The sequence below is a fragment of the Macaca fascicularis genome, chromosome 5 (genome assembly GCF_037993035.2).
Source record: "Macaca fascicularis isolate 582-1 chromosome 5, T2T-MFA8v1.1".
In the NCBI taxonomy this organism is placed as follows: Eukaryota; Metazoa; Chordata; class Mammalia; order Primates; family Cercopithecidae; genus Macaca; species Macaca fascicularis.
The window spans coordinates 15,332,897-15,353,335 of record NC_088379.1 but is presented as its reverse complement, the minus strand read 5'-3'; the positions used below and the strand labels follow the sequence as shown (position 1 = coordinate 15,353,335).

At 39.7% G+C, this 20,439-nt stretch overlaps 1 protein-coding gene across 7 annotated transcripts in view; it reads left to right on the top strand.

The window, feature by feature from the left end:
* The window catches only part of TAPT1 (transmembrane anterior posterior transformation 1), a 66,603-nt gene extending 50,694 nt beyond the window's left edge, over positions 1-15,909 (top strand). For 5 of the 7 annotated variants that reach the window (XM_005554528.5, XM_074039447.1, XM_074039450.1 and 2 more), the window contains 6 exons: positions 1,292-1,401; positions 2,790-2,849; positions 3,245-3,313; positions 6,676-6,752; positions 10,603-10,763; positions 13,516-15,909. In XM_005554528.5, coding sequence (XP_005554585.3) covers positions 1,292-1,401; positions 2,790-2,849; positions 3,245-3,313; positions 6,676-6,752; positions 10,603-10,763; positions 13,516-13,745 — 707 coding nt within the window. In that variant the 3' untranslated portion in view covers positions 13,746-15,909. The remainder of the gene's footprint in view (positions 1-1,291; positions 1,402-2,789; positions 2,850-3,244; positions 3,314-6,675; positions 6,753-10,602; positions 10,764-13,515) is intronic. The other 2 variants (XR_012434712.1, XR_012434713.1) reach the window with 1 other exon arrangement.
* The last annotated feature ends 4,530 nt before the right edge of the window (positions 15,910-20,439 follow it).

The window sequence follows — 20,439 nt, the reverse complement described above, 5'->3', positions numbered from 1 at the left end:
AGAGGTCCCTTGATTTCCAAAACTTGACGTAATGCCAGACTCACAGAAGCTGCCTACACTGTCAGCCAGGATAGCCCAGCTGTGTGGTCTCCATCCCATCCTCCGGCTACCTGGGTCTTGAGTTGCTATGGGTCCTTGTCAGTGTTTCTCCCTATCTTTTTCTTGCTGTATCCCACTCTTACATTCTTTTCCAAGTTCTTAGCAGGTTGTCTGTGGGTGTGTTTTATCAGGTACCTGATACTGAATTGGCATTAAAAATTTTTTTAATTGATGCGTAATTTTCATAGTTTGGGTGTGCAAGTGATAATTTAATGTATTCGTATACTTTGTGAAGATCAAATCAGTGTACTTGGGATATCCATTATCTTAAATATTTGTCTTTTTGTTAGAACTGGTGAAATCCTTTTCTTCTACCTATTTTGAAATGCACAGTAGGTTATTGCAAACTACAGTTACCCTATTTATCTATCTAACACTAGGTCTTACTTGAATAGACATTTAAATGTGATAATGGTGAGCAAATTTATCAGGTTAACATCTGCATGACAGTGAAACAAAGGATTGATCAATATCTTTAAGTTGTAGTGATCAAAGAAGGAGAAGATTGCTCATCTGCAAAGACTATAGCACATCTCTTCTAGCTATTTACTGTCACGTTGAGGCAGCTCTGGAATTAAAGGATTTTCTAAGGAACCTGCTTAATCTAGTCATCCCATCAGCATGTCAGCACGTAGGCTTCGTAAAGGCAGAGGCTCTCTGCTAAACCCCCGGAGCCTGCATGTAAAGCACTTCTTGGCACTTAGAAAGTAATGAATAAATATTTGGGTTTTTGTTGTTCTTGCTCTGTCGCCCAGGCTGGAGCGCAGTAGCGCCACCTCAGCTCTCTGCAACCTCCACCTCCCGGTTCCAAGCAATTCTCCTACCTCAGCCTCCCAAGTAGGCAGGACTACAGGTGCACGCCACTACTCCTGGCTAATTTTTGTATTTTTAGTAGAGACGGGGTTTTGCCATTTTGGCCAGGCTGGTCTCAAACTCCTGACCTCAGGTGATCCAACATGCTGGGATTACAGGTGTGAGCCACTGTGCCAGGCCTGAACAAATATTTGTTGAATGAAGTATCCTTTAACTTGATACAGTATAGCTCTTTTGGTAAAGGTTATAATTGAATACTAGTTCATCATTTACTGAAAATACAGTTTTGTTCTAGATATTTCATATTTCTCTGGTAGCCTGTGATATGGATTCTGTTCATATTAAGATATTTCATTGTTTTTCTCTTTTCTATTTATAGATCATCTCTGGGTGTTGTTTCCAGATGTCTGTATGGTAATTGCATCAGAAATTGCCGTGGATATTGTAAAACATGCCTTTATCACCAAATTCAATGACATTACTGCAGATGTATGTATTTTGACATATACTTTAATATTTAAAGTTTACTTCTGTTGCTTAATTTTTAAAAGTTGTAGAATAATAGGAGTTTATTAATACTTTAAAGTCAGAATTGTAATTTTAAATTTCTAAAAATTATTACACTATCGAAAGTATTCTGTTTTAATATTAGGCAATGCTAATTCCATATCTTGGGGTAGAAGTATAGACCAGCCTGTAGTCGAAGTCACAGTGTCACTAACTCAAAATCATTCTGATCAGTTAACACTGTCATAATCTGTTTAAAGACTTTAAAATCACATTGTTTCTATTTTAAAACTTAGACCATCAAAACTTTTCTCTCTGGCTAGGTTTTTAAAATATTTTGTATTTAAAAATTGATTTTTTTCCACAATTATGAATAGGTTCCTGGTAAGTTTTAGAAGACGAGAGCCTTACGTTTTTCTGGTGAAAGTAGTTAAACTTTGGGAAATTTGTTTTATGTTTTAATCAGATGTTCTGGATAATTTCTAGAAATAGATATGTGGCTATAGATTTATTGCACATAAAACATAAGAAGGTTTCCTAATGTATTTCTCATTCCTGCCTCAGTCCCAAAATAAATAATAGCTCCACAGTTTTCTAGATTTTACTGGGTGGTACTTTTAATAACAGTCTCACAGTAATATTTGTTTTATTTCAAAAGGCAGTTATTTAAAATAAAATGCAGTTGCAACAGCTGTGATTTGATTATGAGTTTCTGAATGTTTTAATATACTTAAAGTAAATAGTTTTGTACTTTTTTGTAAAGCACTGATAAAGTAATTTCACCATTTACTTTCTCAACTTTCTCAATGCGGAATGATTCCCTTTTCATAGGATCATTTATTTAACATCTGAAGTCAAAATTAATAGGCTTGATTGAGACACTTGTGCAATTTTTAGTGGAAATAGTCATTCACAAGTGCCTTCATATTTACTGTGTTCCCTAACTTAGTTTTATGTCTTTTTCAGCATTCATTTTTCTCAGAAGGCATTATTATGGTTAGATAAACAGTAATTTTTTAAAACTATTCATTTAATTTAAAATTTCAAAATTATTTTATATACATTACACTACTTAAAATAGTCACTCTTCCCCAAATTCCAAACTCTCAGGATCATAGTCATTGGATATTTATTCCCCTTTAAAGAAAAACTTTTAAAAGATCTATGAATGTTAAGAGTTCACGGGAATTAAGGTTACTTTTTACCTTTACTGTAGGAAAACAAATAGGGAAATTATGCCCAGATGTCTGCTTGGTTATTAGCACTTGTTCCTGGTTAATTATTAAACGTTTTCATTAATAAAATCTAAGTCTTTCTGCATGATATATTTTTACTATATTACTTAATATTTCATTCTTATTTGTCTTTAGGTCTACAGTGAATATAGAGCCAGTCTTGCTTTTGACCTTGTTAGCAGCCGACAGAAAAATGTGAGCATTTATCAAGGGCATAATCCAAAATTAACAAAGGCATAGTCTGAAATTAACTGAATAATGCTTAATTTAGCATGAAATATTAACTAAAGGAAAGCTACATAAACTGCCTACTTATCTCTGTTCTCAACACTAAATAAACATTTACAGATTAAGAATAATAGTAATATTTAACATTAAGTAGTGTATGCTCTTTGCAGCATTTTAAGTTATTCAGCTTTGTATTTAAGACTTGTGAACATTTGGATTTGCACGTCATTTTATAAGTGCCACATTCTGTTCTTGCTCCATAGCCTCACCTGGTTAGAACATTTGCTGCTAATAAGTGAATAGTACTTTTAAAATGCTGTTTAAATCCCATAAATCTGAATCTTTTGCTCCTCTCTGTTCAGGCATACACTGATTACAGCGACTCTGTAGCACGGAGGATGGGCTTTATTCCTCTCCCACTAGCTGTTTTAGTAAGTGCATACTTTTTAATGTTTTTTGTAACAAAGCCATCATTATAGAATATTAATAAATGGATTATTAATATGATTGTTTCAAAAGGACTTGAAATAAAAATTAAGGGTAAATAACTTGGAAGAAAATTTTGTTTTAAATTATAGCAATAGCTTATATATCCAAATATCTATTGGTTGAGCCATCCAATAGATAAGTGACGCTAAGCTGTTTTATGTAAATGGCTTTCCTAACAATGAGAACACTCTGTTTTGCTTATTCATTTAGTAAAAATATTTTTTAATGGAAATACCTGAGCATGGGCATTAACGTGGCCACTGTAACACGTGTTGGTGGGAGTATAAATTAATCCAGTATTTTTCTACAAGGCAATGTGACAGTATCATGCTTTAATTCAGTTATTTCATTTCTAGAAATTATCCTAAGGAAATAGTTATAAAAGACACACAGTGATTTGTGGGCACAGCTTTGCATTTCAATGACATTTGTAATAAACTTTAGAAGCAAGCAAAATAGGTTAAATAAATTATGGTGTGCCCAAATGAAGACATATTCTCTATCAGTGGTAATTAATACTTTTAAAAAATTGTCCAGACTTTTTGCAATGAAAATTCCTGCTCTTATACTCAAGAAATAGTATTTTTTTCAAAAATACTACTGAAACTTACTAAATCAACCCTCAACAAGTCATCAACTTGGAATATTTTAATGAATTGCCCAGAACAGGCTTGCAAATAGTTTCTAGCAACATTAGGCTATAATAATGTTAATTAAGAGGATTTGTTTAGCCTGGCTTAGTGGCGTGCACTTGTAGTGCTAGCTACTCAGGAGGCTGAGGCAAAAAAAAAGAAAAAAAGAAAAATATTTGCTGGCTGCACTTGTATTTGATTATGTTCTTTCTTGACTATCTATTCTAACATCAAAACAGATGCAACCAGCCAGGCACAGTGGCTCATGCCTGTAATCCCAGCACTTTGGGAAGGTGAGGCGGGGAGATCACCTGAGGTCAGGAGTTTGAGACCAGCCTGGCTAACTTGGTGAAACCCTATCTCTGCTAAAAATACAAAAATTAACTGGGCGTGGTGGTGGGTGCCTGTAGTGGGCGCCTGTAATCTCAGCTACTTCGCAGGCTGAGGCAGGAGAATCACTTGAACCTGGGAGGGAAGGTTGCAGTAAGCCAAGATCGCATCACTGCTCTCCAGCCCAGGCGACAAGAGCAACACTCTGTCTCAAAAAAAAACAAAAAAAACCGCAACTGTCTTTTTTGCCAGAGGATATCTAGATTTCTATAGCTGCAGTCTCATGCAGATCAACTAAGAAGTGTGTAAAGAAAGGGAAGATCATACCAGCTATATTTTAGACCAGCTTCCTTGACTTTTTTTAGATGACAGATGATTAATAGGCTTAATGCTATTTAAATTTCAGTGTGATTTTACAGATAACCACATTAATTTTTAATATAATTAAAAATGTTTAATTTTTAAAACATTTTTAATTATATTAATAGCTTGCTTATTACATAATAATATAGCTTTCTTTTGCTTGGGAAAAGGAACTAGAATTTCAGAAAAATGGAGGCTTCCAAATAATAAAATTGTTTGTTAAGGGCTTAAGAGATTGATAAAATAGAATATTAAATATTTCTGCATTTGTTTACTACAACTAGAAATATGAAACGTACAAGTATAGGGATAAACCTACATGGCCTGATTTTTTTTTTTTTTTTGGTAAGGATTGGTCAAATGATTGGATTTAAATATGATCCTGCTTTGCCAACTAATAATTGACTTATTTGTCTAGTAACTTACTTGTCAGAAAATTCATAATTAGTATGAACTTTTTTGATTCAGTATTTAAAAATTTTTCTTCAGTCTTTGTTTTATTCTTTAAATGAGTGTTTATGGCTGTTATAACAAAATATTTATGAATAATTAATAATTGACAAAACACTTTTGGAACACCTCCAGTGTGCTGAAAGGGGGTTGTATAGTTAGGCAGAGATCTAGTGGGCTTCCTTCCACAGCACTTTGCTCACAGAGCTTCGTTGTGTGCCACAGCTTTGGCAAGCATCCAGGAGCCTTGAGAAATATACCAAGGCCTCTGTGACAAGTTAATTCTTTAATTAAGGTACAAGGATGGCAATTTTTTCTTCTAAGCGTTACGTTAGGTCCTAAAATGATTTTATATCTGAAAAAAGAAAAATTGTGTATTAAAGTCTCATGGAAATTAGACTGAGTAAAAGTTAACTGATAATATGCTAGATAAGGGTGTATTTAAGCCTTAAATGTGATCATTGGTTTGCCTTTCATATTAATGAATAAAATCCTAGAGTTGTGTTAACTTCAGTCACAAATGCCTATACAGTAGACATTACCCTGTTAGAGACAGTGACACAGTTGAGGGCTTCCATTGTCACTTTTCTCATAGTTAGAGTTTATTGAACATATGACAATCCATTGCCACACCTCTTCCCAATTGTTCTTTTATTAAAAGCATTTGTAAATGTCTTTTTAAATGTGTACTGTGATGTTTATTTAAGATACTCTAATAGACATTTGATAACTTGACATTACTAGATAAGACCACTTCTCCCTAAGTCCCTCTTTCTCTTTTAACATATGGGCACAGCTGCACTTATAATGTGTGGACATTTTCCTTTAACTGATTTCACCAGATTTATTCAGCAGACTTCCAAGGATAACGCTGTTATTCCTTTATTTCTGTGAAAGAAGTAAGAAAATGGGTATTTAACTATAACTATCCAAAAGAGAGAAATGTTTCAATGTTTAATTAATTTTTTAATAGTGTTTAGTTTTTCTAAATACAAAACTTTTAAGGTTCCATTTTTCCTGTGTTCCCTGTGAGTTACTGGTGGTTCTTAAAAGAGTCAAAGAAGAAAGGACGGGGCGTGGCCGGGGTGGGGTGGAACAGGAATAAGGAAACGCCCACCCAATGATTCTAGTTCTGGTGTGGACACATGTAGCAAGATGAAATCATTTGTACTTTGCAGAATAATATTTTATAAAAATCAGCTGCTTTGCATCTCTATGAGGTATAAGTACATGTGTCATTCATGACCTAGGTATAGGGCGGACCTCAGAGAGTCCACAAGAGTGAAACTGTTGCACGAGCCACAGACATCCCAGATTTGCTTGAACCAATCCAAATGTACCACGGGTTTCACAAGCAGGCAGATTTTGATACAAATCGACAAATTTGCCTTCTTGGATTTTTAGACAAAGGCCATAGATTTATGCCTAAAATGTTAAAGTCAGCATGGTGAAATCTTTTTAAGTATTAACTAATAATTCTGTGGTTGTGTGTTCTGTTTGTGTGTTTTTGTTGGTTTGTTTCTGGCTAGCTCATCAGAGTTGTAACAAGCTCAATTAAAGTGCAAGGAATCCTGTCTTATGCCTGTGTCATACTCTTCTATTTTGGGTAAGATTATTCTTGAATATGTTTTTGGCTATATAGTAAAGCATAAATGCAAGATGTAATGGAAGTTAATAGCATCTCAATCATACTACTCCCAATCTATGCTGGGGGTTTCTTTTCAATAGCTATACCTCCCAGTGTATTTATTTGTAACTTGGTTAGATTAACTACACTGCTATTTGGTAGTAGTATTAATAGTACTTTAGATTTTATTTTAATTTTTAGCAAAATCTTAAAGCGCTTTTTGCTTAAGATTTAGGTTTCACTCACATTTTTTTGATGAATAAAAGCCTGCCATTGCAGACATGTTTTCATATTTAAAAACATCTTTGACCCTCCAGTATGTTTGCCACATTGAATTGTTCAGCACACTGTAGGCGGGCATCACATAAAACCAAATGTAATGCACAAGCATAGGTTTTCTGTGACCAGTGGAATCCATCTGCAGGTTTGTTGGTCTCATGATCTTACATTTTAGTTGGGGGAGACATACAGTAAATTAACAACTAACTAAGATAGAAATAAATGGTATGAAGAAAATAACAATATAAAATGATGATTTTGCCATTGTTACTTTTCTCAAGAAGTGAACAATGATAAAGTAACCAGACCTGGCATTCAGTTAACTTACTGAAAAATGAAATGGGAAACCTGTTCCACCCTCACTTAGGTGGTGTGTGTCAGGAGCTTCACTCAGGGAGCGGTGGGTGGTCTGAGAGAGGTCGAACTTTAACCCTCCAGAGGAGAAAGGTTGGAGGGTAAGCATAGCAGTCACAGTTTGAGCAGTGGATTTGCTTAGTGTTCCAGTTTCATGGTTTTTTTAGTGTGTTTTTCACATTGTTTCCTGCCCAGGGCTTAGCACACTACCTGGCACGTGCTCAGGAAGCTTCTGTTGAAGTAGCATAGGAATAGTCACTTACTGTCTGCACTTTCCACCTCTCCACCAAGTATCCTGAGTCATGGGCCTGCTTCCCAGCTCCTGCGGTGCCTGGCTCAGGCCGGTGTCCTGCAGAGCTGCATGTAGGTCATTTCAGTGTTTCACACATGAGGGGAGGTTCTGATCACACTGTACAGCATTGCCTATTTTTTGTTTGAATGAGTATATGAATAGTTTACTAGATTAAGGTAACTCTTTTCGTTTTTTGACATTAAATAACATTAAGACCTTCCTTTTCTAATGTAGAGTCTCACACCGCACCTCAACGTTTTTAACATTGTGCTGTGCTTACCAAGTGGTATTGCTGTCATCTCAGTGGGAATAATTGTTTGACAATCTAATATTCTAGTATTTTTTACATAATAATCACGAAATGAAGCATGTATATGCTACATCTGAAAACCTTTGTTTAGTTACAGTTGCCTGTGCATAGTTCACCAAGGGGGATGTACTTTAATCTTGAGTTACTTAGAATTCAGGGTACCGGTGCCCCCAGCCTCCAGTGTCGCCTCCCTCCCCATGTTGCTTCACTTCTGCACCTGGATAGCACAGCCAGACAGATCTGCTCACTTTTCTACTTTATTCATCTACTCTAATCCTCATCTCAGGATAATTCCTAAATTATCCTCTTCTCCTTCAGAAACTTTCTCAAAACTACCTTGTCCATGCCTTCTTTATCAATTAACTGCACCAAACCCAAGAATCTGTCTTCAGTTAAAAAAATAAAATCAGAATTCAGTTGGACCTCCTGACATAAAATGCTGAGGTTTTTCCCCACTACACCCGGTTTATCGTCTTTCCCTCCAGACTCACTCTTGCCAGCTAAAGTGGGAGGACTTGCCAGCCTCCGCCATTACTGCTCTGCTCAGCGCTCCTCAGGGAGCAGCTGCTCAGCAGCAGGGCCTGGGCCTGGGCTGGTCTAGGGCTTGGCCAAAAAGAAGCCAGACAAGTGCCCTGCCTTGGTGTCACAGAAATTCCAGACAACAAATAGACAACAACTAGAAAAGCAAGTCACTCTATTGACAGTTGGTAGGAATCGTTAGGAAGAAAAGCACAATAGTATGAGGAGATGAATGGGAGAGGCAGACGCAGCCTGCCTAGAGAGGGTGGCCAGGGCAGGCCTCTCTGGTCAGCTGGTGTTTCAGTAAGGAAGGGAGCTGTGCAGCCACCTGGGAAAAGCATAGGCTTAGCAGAAGGGCACAGGGACACAGGCCTGGTGGAGGAACAGCAGGCGCCAGGCAGCTACAGTAGTCCATAGGCAGTCATGGGGGCAGAGGGCCCGGGAAGCGGAGACCACGAAAGGAGCTGAGCAGAAAATGGCATGATGGCTCATGCCTGTAGCCCCAGCACTTTGGGAGGCTGGGGTGGGAGGATTGCTTGAGCCCAAGAGTTTGAGACCAACCTGGGCAACATAGCAAGACCCCAGATCTACAAAAAAGAAAATTAGCTGGGCGTGGTGGCATATGCCTGTGGTCCCAGCTGTACAGGAGGCTGAGGTGGGAGATTGCTTAAGCCCAGGAGTTCAAGGCTGCAGTGAGCCATGATCATGCCACTGCACCACAGCCTGGGTGACAATGCAAGACTGTCTCTTGAAAAAAAAAAGAAAACCAGCTTCTTCACTGGCTGTAAAACTGGCATTGAAGTTAATGCGAGACTTTTTTCTTCCCATAATTTTTTCCAGATTTATATTGAATGCCTTAAAATATTCATATTCTTTGACCCAGAAATTTTATTTCTGTAGTCATAAGTATCTAGGTATCCTAAGGAAATACAGATTTAACATGTTTTCTTAATCAGAAACTTTTTAGTAGAAGCAAAATATTGAAAATAATCTAAATATCCAGAAATAAGAGTTGTTTGGGGCTTGGTTATTTGATAACCCATACAGTGATGTTATAAGGCCATTTAAAATAATGTCACTGAGGAACATTAACTGATATGGAAAAATATTCATGATACATTGTTATATAAATAACAACAAGAGTAACAAAATTGCTTGCCATTTCTGTGTGCCAGGCACTGGTCTGAGCACCTTACCTGAGTGCTCTCCTTTCCAGATTAGCTGCTTGAGTAGCTTGCCCAGGTGCACACAGGTTCTAAGCAGTGGACTCAGGACTCCACACCAACACACTTCACCCCAGAGTCCATGCTCTGTCTCCTGACTCCCCTCGCCTACTGCCTTGTAAAATAGACCCTGTTTCTATACAGCAAGAAAGTACAAATGGAGGCGTACTCAGAGAAAGCAACTGAAAGATAACATACTAAATGTCACAGTGATTATCATAAGGGTGTGGAATCGTGTAATTTTATTATTTTTTTTTTGTTCATCTGCATGTGCTAAATGTATTTGTTGTATAATAAAAGAATAAATGTTAAAATGTTTAATACCAGGAAAAATTTCTAAGTCGTGTAATTTCTTATAAGAGAACTAAGGAGGCCAGGCGTGGTGCTCACATCTGTAATCCCAGCACTTTGGGAGGCTGAGGCAGGTGGATCACAAGGTCAGGAGTTCGAGACCACCCTGGCCAACATGGTGAAACCCCGTCTCTACTAAAAATACAAAAATAGCCAGGTGTGGTGGTGGATGCCTGTAATCCCAGCTACTCAGGAGGGTGAGGCCAAGAATTGCTTGAACCCAGGAGGCGGAGGTTGCAGTGAGCCGAGATTGCGCCACTGCACTCCAGCCTGGGTGACAGAGTGAGACTCTTGTCTCAAAAAAAAAAAAGAAGAACACTAAGGAATTCCGAAGCTTTTCTTTGTGGCAAAGAAGCCTCAGAAAACTCAAGATTTGTGTAAATTCCTCGAAATCCCTGACCTGTCCCCATCCCATGCCCCCTGCCTTCTCCTTAGCCATGAGCATTCACAGGGATTTAGATGAATTCCAACGGATATGGTTTGTTTTGTTTCTGTTTTTAGGTTGATATCCCTGAAAGTACTTAATAGCATTGTGCTGTTGGGGAAATCGTGCCAGTATGTGAAAGAAGCCAAAATGGAAGAGAAGCTGTCGAATCCTCCCCCAGCCTGCACTCCAGGCAAGCCGTCCAGTAAATCACAGAACAAATGTAAACCCTCTCAAGGTAGGTTTGGTCCCTTTCTTCACTTCCCTGGATCATTTTCAAATAGTTAAATCACAGTTCGATCAATGTTAAGCAACGCTTTAAAGATTGGTTTCACTTTGCCTAGGTTTTTTGGTCTTTTAATGGTTGTGTTTTAGATCCCATCGCATATATACCTGGCCCAGTGTTCTGAGTTTTCCATTTACTCATTCGCTGTTCAGTATTGAGCACCTGTGACACGTCAGCTCCAGTGGATACAGCAGTGGGGTGGAAAGGCAATTCTCTGCTCCTGTGGAGCTTGTTCTAGATTGTCGGGAAGAGGGGTAGAGAGAAATAAATATGCACTATGTCAAGTGACGGGGAACTGCGGAGAAAACAAAGCAGGACGGGGAAAGGGAAGTACAACAGGGAGTTGGATGCTCCCCCAAGTGTGAGGAGATGGCACTGCACAGAGTCCTGGAGCCTGAGGACGGCACATCCAGCCTTCCAGGAGCAGCTCCCAGTCAGAGGCCCAGCAGGAAGAGGCTTGGTGCATCAAAGGACATTAAAAGCAAGGTGGCTGCAGTGGCCCATTCCCAGGGAAAAGGACTGGAGAGGGGGTTTTGGGGGCCATGGAGGGCTGCAGGCTGTTACGAGGACCTTGGCTTTGACTCCAGGTGGAAGGGGGCTGTTGTGGGGCTTTGAGCGGAGCAGTGGCATGGAGCAGCTGACATTTTAAAAGGATCATTCTCAAGCTTTGTGGAAAATAAACTCCAGAGGGGTGGGACCAGAGAGGCAGCTACCTGGCCAGGAGCCGGGTAGGCAGTGTGAGCAGGGAAACCTGGCCAGGTTCCGGATAGACCTGGGAGGTTTGTGTGAAGTATTTGCTGATGAGGAAGTTACGCAGTGTGAGAAGAATAAGAGAGTTCAGGATGATTCCAAGGTTTCTGGGCTGGAAGATTTGGAGGAAGAACTGGGACACTGACTTAATTTTTGTTGTTAGGTGGCAGTTCCCTGTTCACAAAGGTGTTTGTTCATATGACTTTTAGTTTAAATGATGTATTTTTAAATGTGTGGAACAATTGTGTACCAGGTATTAGAGGAGATGCTGAAGATAGAAAAATAAATAAAGGATGTCCTTCAAGACCTCATGTAATTACAGGGGTCCAAATAGGTGAGCAGAGGGTTTGGAGGGACAGGAGAGGGTTCTTCTAAACTAAAAGCTTGAAGGATGAAACTGGCCTAGGGCAGGCTGGTGGAAAGGGCATTCCAGAAGGGCCAGCATGAGTTAGATCATGGAGGCCTGGAAAAGCATCTGGAGAACTAGCAGCTCAATATGGCAAGTGTGGAGTGTGCTTCAGAAAGAGGGAGGAGAGGAGATTTGGGCTGGACTGGAGTCCTACCTGAAAGTGGGGCTGTGCTCATCGTGTGTACTTAACAGGAAGCAAAAATAAAGTAAAATAACAATGTGTATAATCACTGAGAAATAATTGTTTTCATTATAAGAACACTGTTAGTAATAAGGATTGTATTTTTTTCAGCCAACTAGGTAATTCATAGTGAGGCCTGTATGTGTTCTCTTGTTATGCATATTAGTTAAGAAGTTAGGCCAGGCATGGTGGCACACGCCTTTAATAATCCCAGCACTTTGGGAGGCTAAGGCAGAAGTAGCGCTTGAGCCCAGGAGTTCGAGACCAGCCTGGGCAACCTAGTGAGTCACATCTCCACAAAAAATATAAAAAGAAGTTAGTAAGCATCAGTCTTGCTTTCAAGGAAGATCCAGTCTAATGGGGATAAAAGCTTTAAGCATGTACTACAGGGCAGGGCCATTGACTCAGGGGTCATGTTATGAGAAGTACATTCAGGACGAGGGTCTGAGTGTTTGCACAGAATGTCTTGGAGGTCAGGAGAACACAGACTAGAGACCATTCAGGAGGGTGTTGAAGTCAAGCTGAAGAGCGGGAGGGGGCCGTCTCTCGAGGCTGCATCAGATTCATCACATTGTAAGGAGACAAAAGACAGCAGTCCTGGGGGTGAGGGCAGGAGAGAGGAAATTAGTGCAAGAGAGCTGGATGTGTCATTACCTCCATCATGGCAGTGGTGTGACCAGGTGTATGCACATGTCAGAACTCATCAGATTATACATTTTAAATGTGTACAGCTGATGGTATGGCTTTTTTGCCTCAAAGAAGCTGTTCTTACGTGGATTGAATGTATGATTCAGATGAGTCGCTCCGGGCCCCAGCCCAGCTGTCCCCAAAGCCAGGCTTCAAAATCTCTGTGGCCTAAAATAAACACTGGGGGTTTTGTTTGTTTGTTTGTTTTTACCTCTGGTTTGTACTTCCCAGAGATGATGATGCTAAACCAACTGTAGCTGAAGTGACTGCAGATGACAGGTAGAATGTAGTAAAGTCTTCTTGGCCCACTCCCTGATGTTCCGTATTGGAGCAAATGTTAATTTTTCAGGACTGGCAACAGTCATGTTAGGTCTTGATTATATAGAGAGGAGCCGTATTGTAGGAGTTGTGATCTTTCTACAGTTGGGTGATGGCATTGTTTGTGTGATACGAGCAACGTAATATACCCTTCCATAAAATTGAACAAACAGATGATTGGCCTCTAAGTTTTATTATAAATGATGGCTGCTTATACAACATGCTATTTGGTTATCATTTGCTTTATCTAAAAGCATGGATGATGGGCACTTTTTTCAGCACCACTATATTGGTAAGTTTTTATTTATTGCACATTGGGGAAAATCTTTCTCTAATTTAACGGACCTATTTTATCACAGGCCTTTCCGCAGAAGAAAACCTGTCTGCCTCTGTCACCAATCAGCCTGTTCATCAAAAGGAAAATATCATACCATTACTTGTGACGAGCAACTCCGATCAGTTTTTGACAACTCCAGATGGTGACGAGAAGGACATAACGCAGGACAATTCTGAATTAAAACACAGATCCTCAAAGAAAGATTTGTTAGAGATAGACAGGTTCACAATTTGCGGAAACCGAATTGACTGAATCTGTGGCTCCATGTGCTGACGAAGCTGGGTCCTGGGGCAGCAAATGCTGTGTTGCCAGGACAGACAGATGCTAAACATGGCACTTAAATATTTATTTAAAAACTTAAATTATTATTGGCAAGCAGATCTTAGTATCTTTCTTCCAGTAATGTGGCCTGGCTGAGGGTCAGATCACAAGACAGGAGCGACCTCGGCCTTGACTCTCTGGGAAGCTTGATGGATTATAAAACTTCCTCCTGCCTGGCCAAGCAGCAGCGTCACTTCCAGGACCCAACCAAGGCAACATCAAAATCTGTTTTGCTTTGTCAATCTGGGCTTCCAGAATGTTGAATTTGCCTCAAGGCCTCTTCAGTGTAAGGAAATACCTGGAAAACTGTGAAGCTTTTACCATGACATTACCTTACCAGTCTCATACTATTTTCACAAACAGTTTTCAAAAGTTACTACATCTGCCAAAGCATTAAAAAAAATTAAACATAAGTCAACATAAATATTCTTACCACCAGAATAACCCTTAAAGATGTATCTTGATTAATCAGAATAAAAGGCTACCTTAAATAAGACATAATGAATAGTAGCATTTTGTAGGGTAAACAAAAACAAAAACAAAAAACGCTAAACCAGTTTATTTATTTTAAAAATTAATGAAGGTTATGCATTACTGGGAAAAACCCTTCATAATTTTTCAGTTTACTCTTTAAAGCAAAATGTGAGCTGTATGTCATTTAATTGTGGTGGATAAAATATAAATGCCCTTACAAAAGGGCACTTTTTACACCAAGGAAGCAGAGCAGTGTTAACTTTAAGGTATACTTCACTGGTTTTGCTTTAAAACTAATTGCTTCATAAATTATTACAGCTAAAAGGATTTGGTGTTGAACAGGCTGAAAAATTGTCAGTGTACAAAATTCAAAACTGTCAATTTTAACTGTAAGTAAATGCTCCAAGTGTGTTAGGCAGCAGCATCTTGCTTGGGCTTATCAAATGCATCAGTCCTTCTGTTTAGGTGGACAGCGGGTGTGCCTGTGCTGGGGCAGGGTGTGTGTTCTGTGGGTGTGTGTCTGTGGGGATGTGACTGTCAGGGTGTGCCTGTGCTGGGGCAGGGTGTGTGTTCTGTGGGTGTGTGTCTGTGGGGATGTAACAGTCAGGGTGGGCCTGTGCTGGGGCAGGGTGTGTGTTCTGTGGGTGTGTGTCTGTGGGGATGTGACTGTCAGGGTGGGCCTGTGCTGGCGGTGGGGCAGGCCCCGGTCTGGAGAGGATTTTGTGTGAAAGTAAATGGGTGTTTGAGGCGTATGGGTGGCTGTCAGTGTGGGGAGGCATCTGTGTATGGCTGTTGGGAACAGCAACCAAAAAGTGCTTTTGGTTTTGTTTGAGATAAGATTCTGTTTCCACTTAATTACTGGTTTGTGGCCTACATCATAGGTCAAGTTATTTCCCACCCCATTTTATCTTGATAAACCCGTTTGCATTTCTGTAAAACTTCTACAGCTTCTGGTTTCAGAACTGTCCAGAAGGTGGTCCTGTTAACTGTTATTTCCTTTGATGTTTTGATTTTGAAGTTTAGCTCTCATGCAAATGTTTCAGGCATGTATATATGCAGAAGGCAATTTTTAGGTGATTTTTCCGTTTCTTGGATGAAATATAAAGCAAGCTTTAATATTCCGACCTGTTCATTTGAAATACAAAAAAAGTAAGTGAATTTTAATGTTTTGTATTAACTAAAGAAATCTGAAGATTAATGTTGAGGAAAGTGTATGGACATGCCTTTATGAAACCAGGAAGTATTTAAGTTAAAAATGAAAAAGCTTTTAATTGCTTTGTGTGTGTTTTAGTGGAGCCCCATTTTAGAATTATTATTTTTTTTCCATCTCCCTTTACCAACAAAAGGAACAATGCCATGGTGAATGGAATAGTTTGGGGAAAGCTTTGCCAAACACAACCCTGATTTCAGAGCAGGAACATGGTTTAGATAGATCTTCAGTTCCGCTTGAATTTTTCTGTTACTGTGCTGTCATTTTCAGAAGATTTCCATTCCTTTGCAGATGCTGTTGGGAGTTCGGGATTATGTTCATTTCTTCTGTCATAATGGCATTCAATACTAATTTTATAAGTGCATCTTGTGTGAAACTCAATAAATTCAATTTTGTAATCTTTTTTAAAAAGGTCACTGAATTTCTTTTAATATTTACTATTATATTTGGAAGAGTGAATTTCCCACTGTATAATAAGAATTTATTTGTAATTCACAAGTGGTAGAGCTATCTTAATTTGAATTATTGTTTTGGTCTTAATGGTGGCAAAATGTTTAATTTTGTCTTTGGAAAAAATAGGCTGGGCCTTGATTATAGATCGTTTAATATTTCTCAGCAAATGAGGGTATTTACATTTTACAAGTGGTTTGAATGTCACACAAAATATTTTTCACATCTGGGAGTCAAGTTCAAGACAGTACTTTGGTTTTAAAAAAATCTAATGAAGGCACAGCCTAGGCCAGACCCTTACTAGGTTTTCCTTTAGAATAAGTGTAAAGACCAAGTGTCATTGATACACTTGTCCAGATTTTCTTGTGGACTTTGGCCTGTATTTAGACTTTATATTCATTTTAAATAAAGTGAAAGAAACTTGCTATAATTGGGCCATCAAAATATATCCTGCCACTCCTGGTAACTCAGCAGAGGAGGAGATAAATTTACAAAATAATATCTCTACATTGTTATATATTCTCATTTCAACTATTTTTTATCAACAAAGATTTGTTAATCACTTCCTATGTGTCGGAAACTGTTCTAAGTGGTGGGATCAGCAATGAACAAGGTAAGTCCCTGTTCTTCTGTGGAAGACTGATAGGAACAAGTCAATGAAATAATGTCTGCTGGTCACAGGGTGTTCACTGACCAAATGATTTCTCAGGCTTATTTCAGCTCTAAAATATAGTTCTTTAAAATGTTTATGTAAGTCTGATTTTTTTCTTATTGGATTGACTTGAAATAAGATAATTGTATAGCAATTTTACAGTGCTTCTATAAAATAGAAATAAGAAAATACTTTCCTCCTAAAGACTGCTAGTTACCCAGCAAAATCCGCTCTCCTGTTCCATTGTGTAGAGTTGTAGCTGGGCACATGCTACTTGCTGGGGACTGCATTTTTCAGCCCCTCTTGCCGTTACCTGTTGGCCAGCTGACTCATTCTCCCCAGGGGATGTAAATTGAAGGGTGTATGCCGTTATTGGGCCAGGACTCTTAAGACCGTGGGTGAGTCCCCCTCACCTCCTCTGTCGCCTTCCCACAGGTGGAACCCAGAGAAGGTAGTGACCTTGTCCCAGTAGGTGCCCATCATGGCAGAGCCTTGAGAGAGAAGGAACCTGGATCCCTGAATGCCGCTGTGGAGCAGAGTTGCTGGTCAGCTTGGAAAATTCCGCTTGACTATACATAAGAGAGAAACTTTTGAGATGCCATTGTTTCTAAGCCACTGAACCTGGAGGTTCTGTTCATGAAGTTTAGCCCCACGTTAGTACATTAGGAAATCTGAGAGGGACTGTTTAGAGATCTTTACATAAAAGGAGGAAGGAGTTAGACCTATCTTGCTAAAACACATTCTTCTGAAAATTCTCTCTCTGGATACCCATTATTTATTATTTATATGGAAAAAGATAAAGATTACTCCACCCCACTTTTTCAGAGGTCAGACTCCCAGCACCCTTGGCTGCTTGAACTAAACATTAAACTTGCTCATAAATGGCAAAGTTCTATTTGTCCATATACTCTATCAAATAGACATTTCTTGCCCTTTATCTCAGGAAAGTGTGTATAGTAAAAGAGTAAATTGTAAGTACAGCTTAACAGCAAGGAGAAGTAGAAGCAAAAGGAGTTAAGAGAGCAATAAAAATATACCTGAGGTCAATTATGCCATGCCTGTGATTGCTGATAAACTGTGTTACAGGTCAGTGTGATGTGTGGTGTGCAGTAAGAGCCTGAGATCTAGGCTGATTTAGATTGTGTTCATTACATACAATTAAGGATTGTGTTTGTTTGATACAGATTAAGGTGTGTACAATTGAGAGGGGAAGTTGTTCAGAAAAAAATGGCATTCTCAGGGAGCTTGAGTTATCTGAAAAGTTTGCTTATAGGGAAGAACTAATGCTTAGCAGTGCTGAGCAAACAAGGCATTGCTGTTCTAAATTTTATTAAGAAAAGAGTAAATGTATCAGCAAGTTGGCAAAAGGCACAGTTATACATAGTGTAGTAAAGTTGTATTTGAGGTTTTTTTGATATTTAATGACAAGGTGTAGGTATCAGTACAATATATTTTGCTTTTATGTGTCTTGTTTTTTGTTTGTTTGTTTCTTGTTTTTGGCTTATAAGGAAACCAAAGGAGGTCTTGAGGGCCCATTTGGCCTCTTTTTTAAAGGTATTAGCTCAGGAACTACAGAATGAATAAGCTCTTGCAGCGTGAATAACCTTCGAAGTGGATGGTTTATTTTGAAACTGCAATTATTTTCAATAAGCCCGTTCTCATTCCATTTTTAATATGTCAACATAAGAATGTAAATACTGGGAAGGTTAGAAATTGCCATAATGTCAGGTTTAACCAGATAAGTGAAATGTATAACAAGGAAAAGGCATAAAAAGCTTGTTAGACTTATTTCACAGATATTAATTGCAGTCCCCATGTCCTCATTCCCCCAACCCTGATGAACTTCTTTGTGCTCCTAGGATACTCTGTTCCCTCTCACTTAAGTAGCTTTGAACTTGAGGGCCTCTGCCACATGACGTTCCTTCCCTTAGTTCAGGTCTCCGCTTGCATATCACCTTTAGAGGCTTTCCCTGACCACGTGGTTTCAAGAAAGCATCATGTCCCTATCACCTTACTTTGTTACCTCTACAGCACTGGTCACCTTCTGAAATGCCCTGTTCACATTTGTATGATCTGTTTTCTCTACCGGAATATAAGCTTCTAAAGAGAAGGGCCGTGCCTGCCTTGCTGGCTGCACCAGCAACTCCTAGATCAGCGGAGATGCTAAGTGAAAACAGACCGAAACCCCTGCAAAGTGCTTTGGTGCTGAATCACACCACTTAGTGGATTGTATATCCTTTCTCCCTCCCGCAACTCTGCAGGACTCGTCTGAAAGGTACTATTGCCAGGGGATGGGGTGGAGCCCTGAAGGTGCAGTACAAGGAGCTGCGGGGGTTTCAGGAAGATCTAGAAGCCCCTGGTCTTAGCCTGCTCTGCCTCTGTCTAGCTGCCTGGCCTTGAGTGAGTGACAGCAATCGTGGATTTTAAACAGAATATGGTCATATGCTAGAGAACTTCTGGCCCCCAGATCCTGTTTTAGTCTCTCCAATCTTTGGAAAAAGTAAAGGTGAGTTTTTGGACCCATCACCCTGAAATCCAGAGGATGATGACTTTCCAGGGTTCTCACACTGTAGTGGGGAGACTTGCCCTGGGGCCTGTTGAAACAGATTGTCCTGGCTGGGTGCCGTGGCTCACACTTGTAAGCCCACCATTTTGAGAGGCCGAGGTGGGTGGATCACTTGAGATCAGGAGTTCAAGACCAGCCGGGCTAACATGGTGAAACCCCATCTCTACTAAAAATACGAAAATTAGCCCAGTGTGGTGGTGCACACCTGTAACCCCAGCTACTCGGGAGGCTGAGGCAGGAAAATTGCTTGAACCCGGGAGGCGGAGGTTGCAGTGAGCTTGGATCGTGCCACTGCACTCTAGCGTGGGTGACAAGAGCGAGACTCTGTCTCAGAAAACAAAGGCTCTGTCTAAACAAACAAACAAACAAAACAGATTGGGAGTGGAAGTCCAGGTCATCCAAGCCCCAGGACTGGAGGAGTTAGGATACTACTGGTCCAAGGATGAGGTAAGGAGTTAGGATATTACTGTCTTCTGCTGTCTGAAGAATGGGTTGCAGGGCAACTAGCATAAAATCAGAGGCTAGCAAAGGGCTGTTTCTGTGATATAAACCAGGCTCAGGCAGGCCTGGGGTCATGCCAGGGCGGGGCCAGGAGCCCCCAGCCTGGTCTGGCTCTTCTCCACCTCAGAAGGGCGAAGCAGCAGCAGCGTCTTGGAGGAACCTTAACACCTCCTTTGGTGACACAGACACAGGACAGGGGATTCTGAACCTAGCTTTACCCATTTGTTTCTTCAATGCTGACACCACCTAGTAGGCAAAGTCAACTTTTATCTAATTGTGTCTCTCATTGGATGATCATGGTGATGAATGGCCTCCAGTTCTGCTACTCTCTGAAATGATGCCCGGGGGAAACAGCTGGAAGCATCTGTGAGCCCCTGTCAAGCCGCAGGAAACCGTTCCACTATCCCAGTGAGGGGGCTGCACTAAGAACTGGAAACATTGTTTCCAGTTGACAAGATGACATTTTTTTGAAGTTCAGATTCTATCCATCTTTACTTGAAAACACAGTAGAAAATAAGATGACTTTCCCTTGCAGTTATTGTGGATATAAATGCACTGTTCATTTCTCTTTCAAAGATTAGTTCAAAAATGACTTAGGTCCTAGGATGATGGGATCTCTCAGCATTAAAGCAGCTCTAACAAAGCATCTGAACCCTGTTCCGGGGCTTCTGTTGTCCTGTACTCCCAAGAAGTTATCAAATAATTTTGTCTTGAAATAAGTGCTATAGTATTAATAATAATTTTAAAACCAATACTTTTTTTTTTCTTGAGA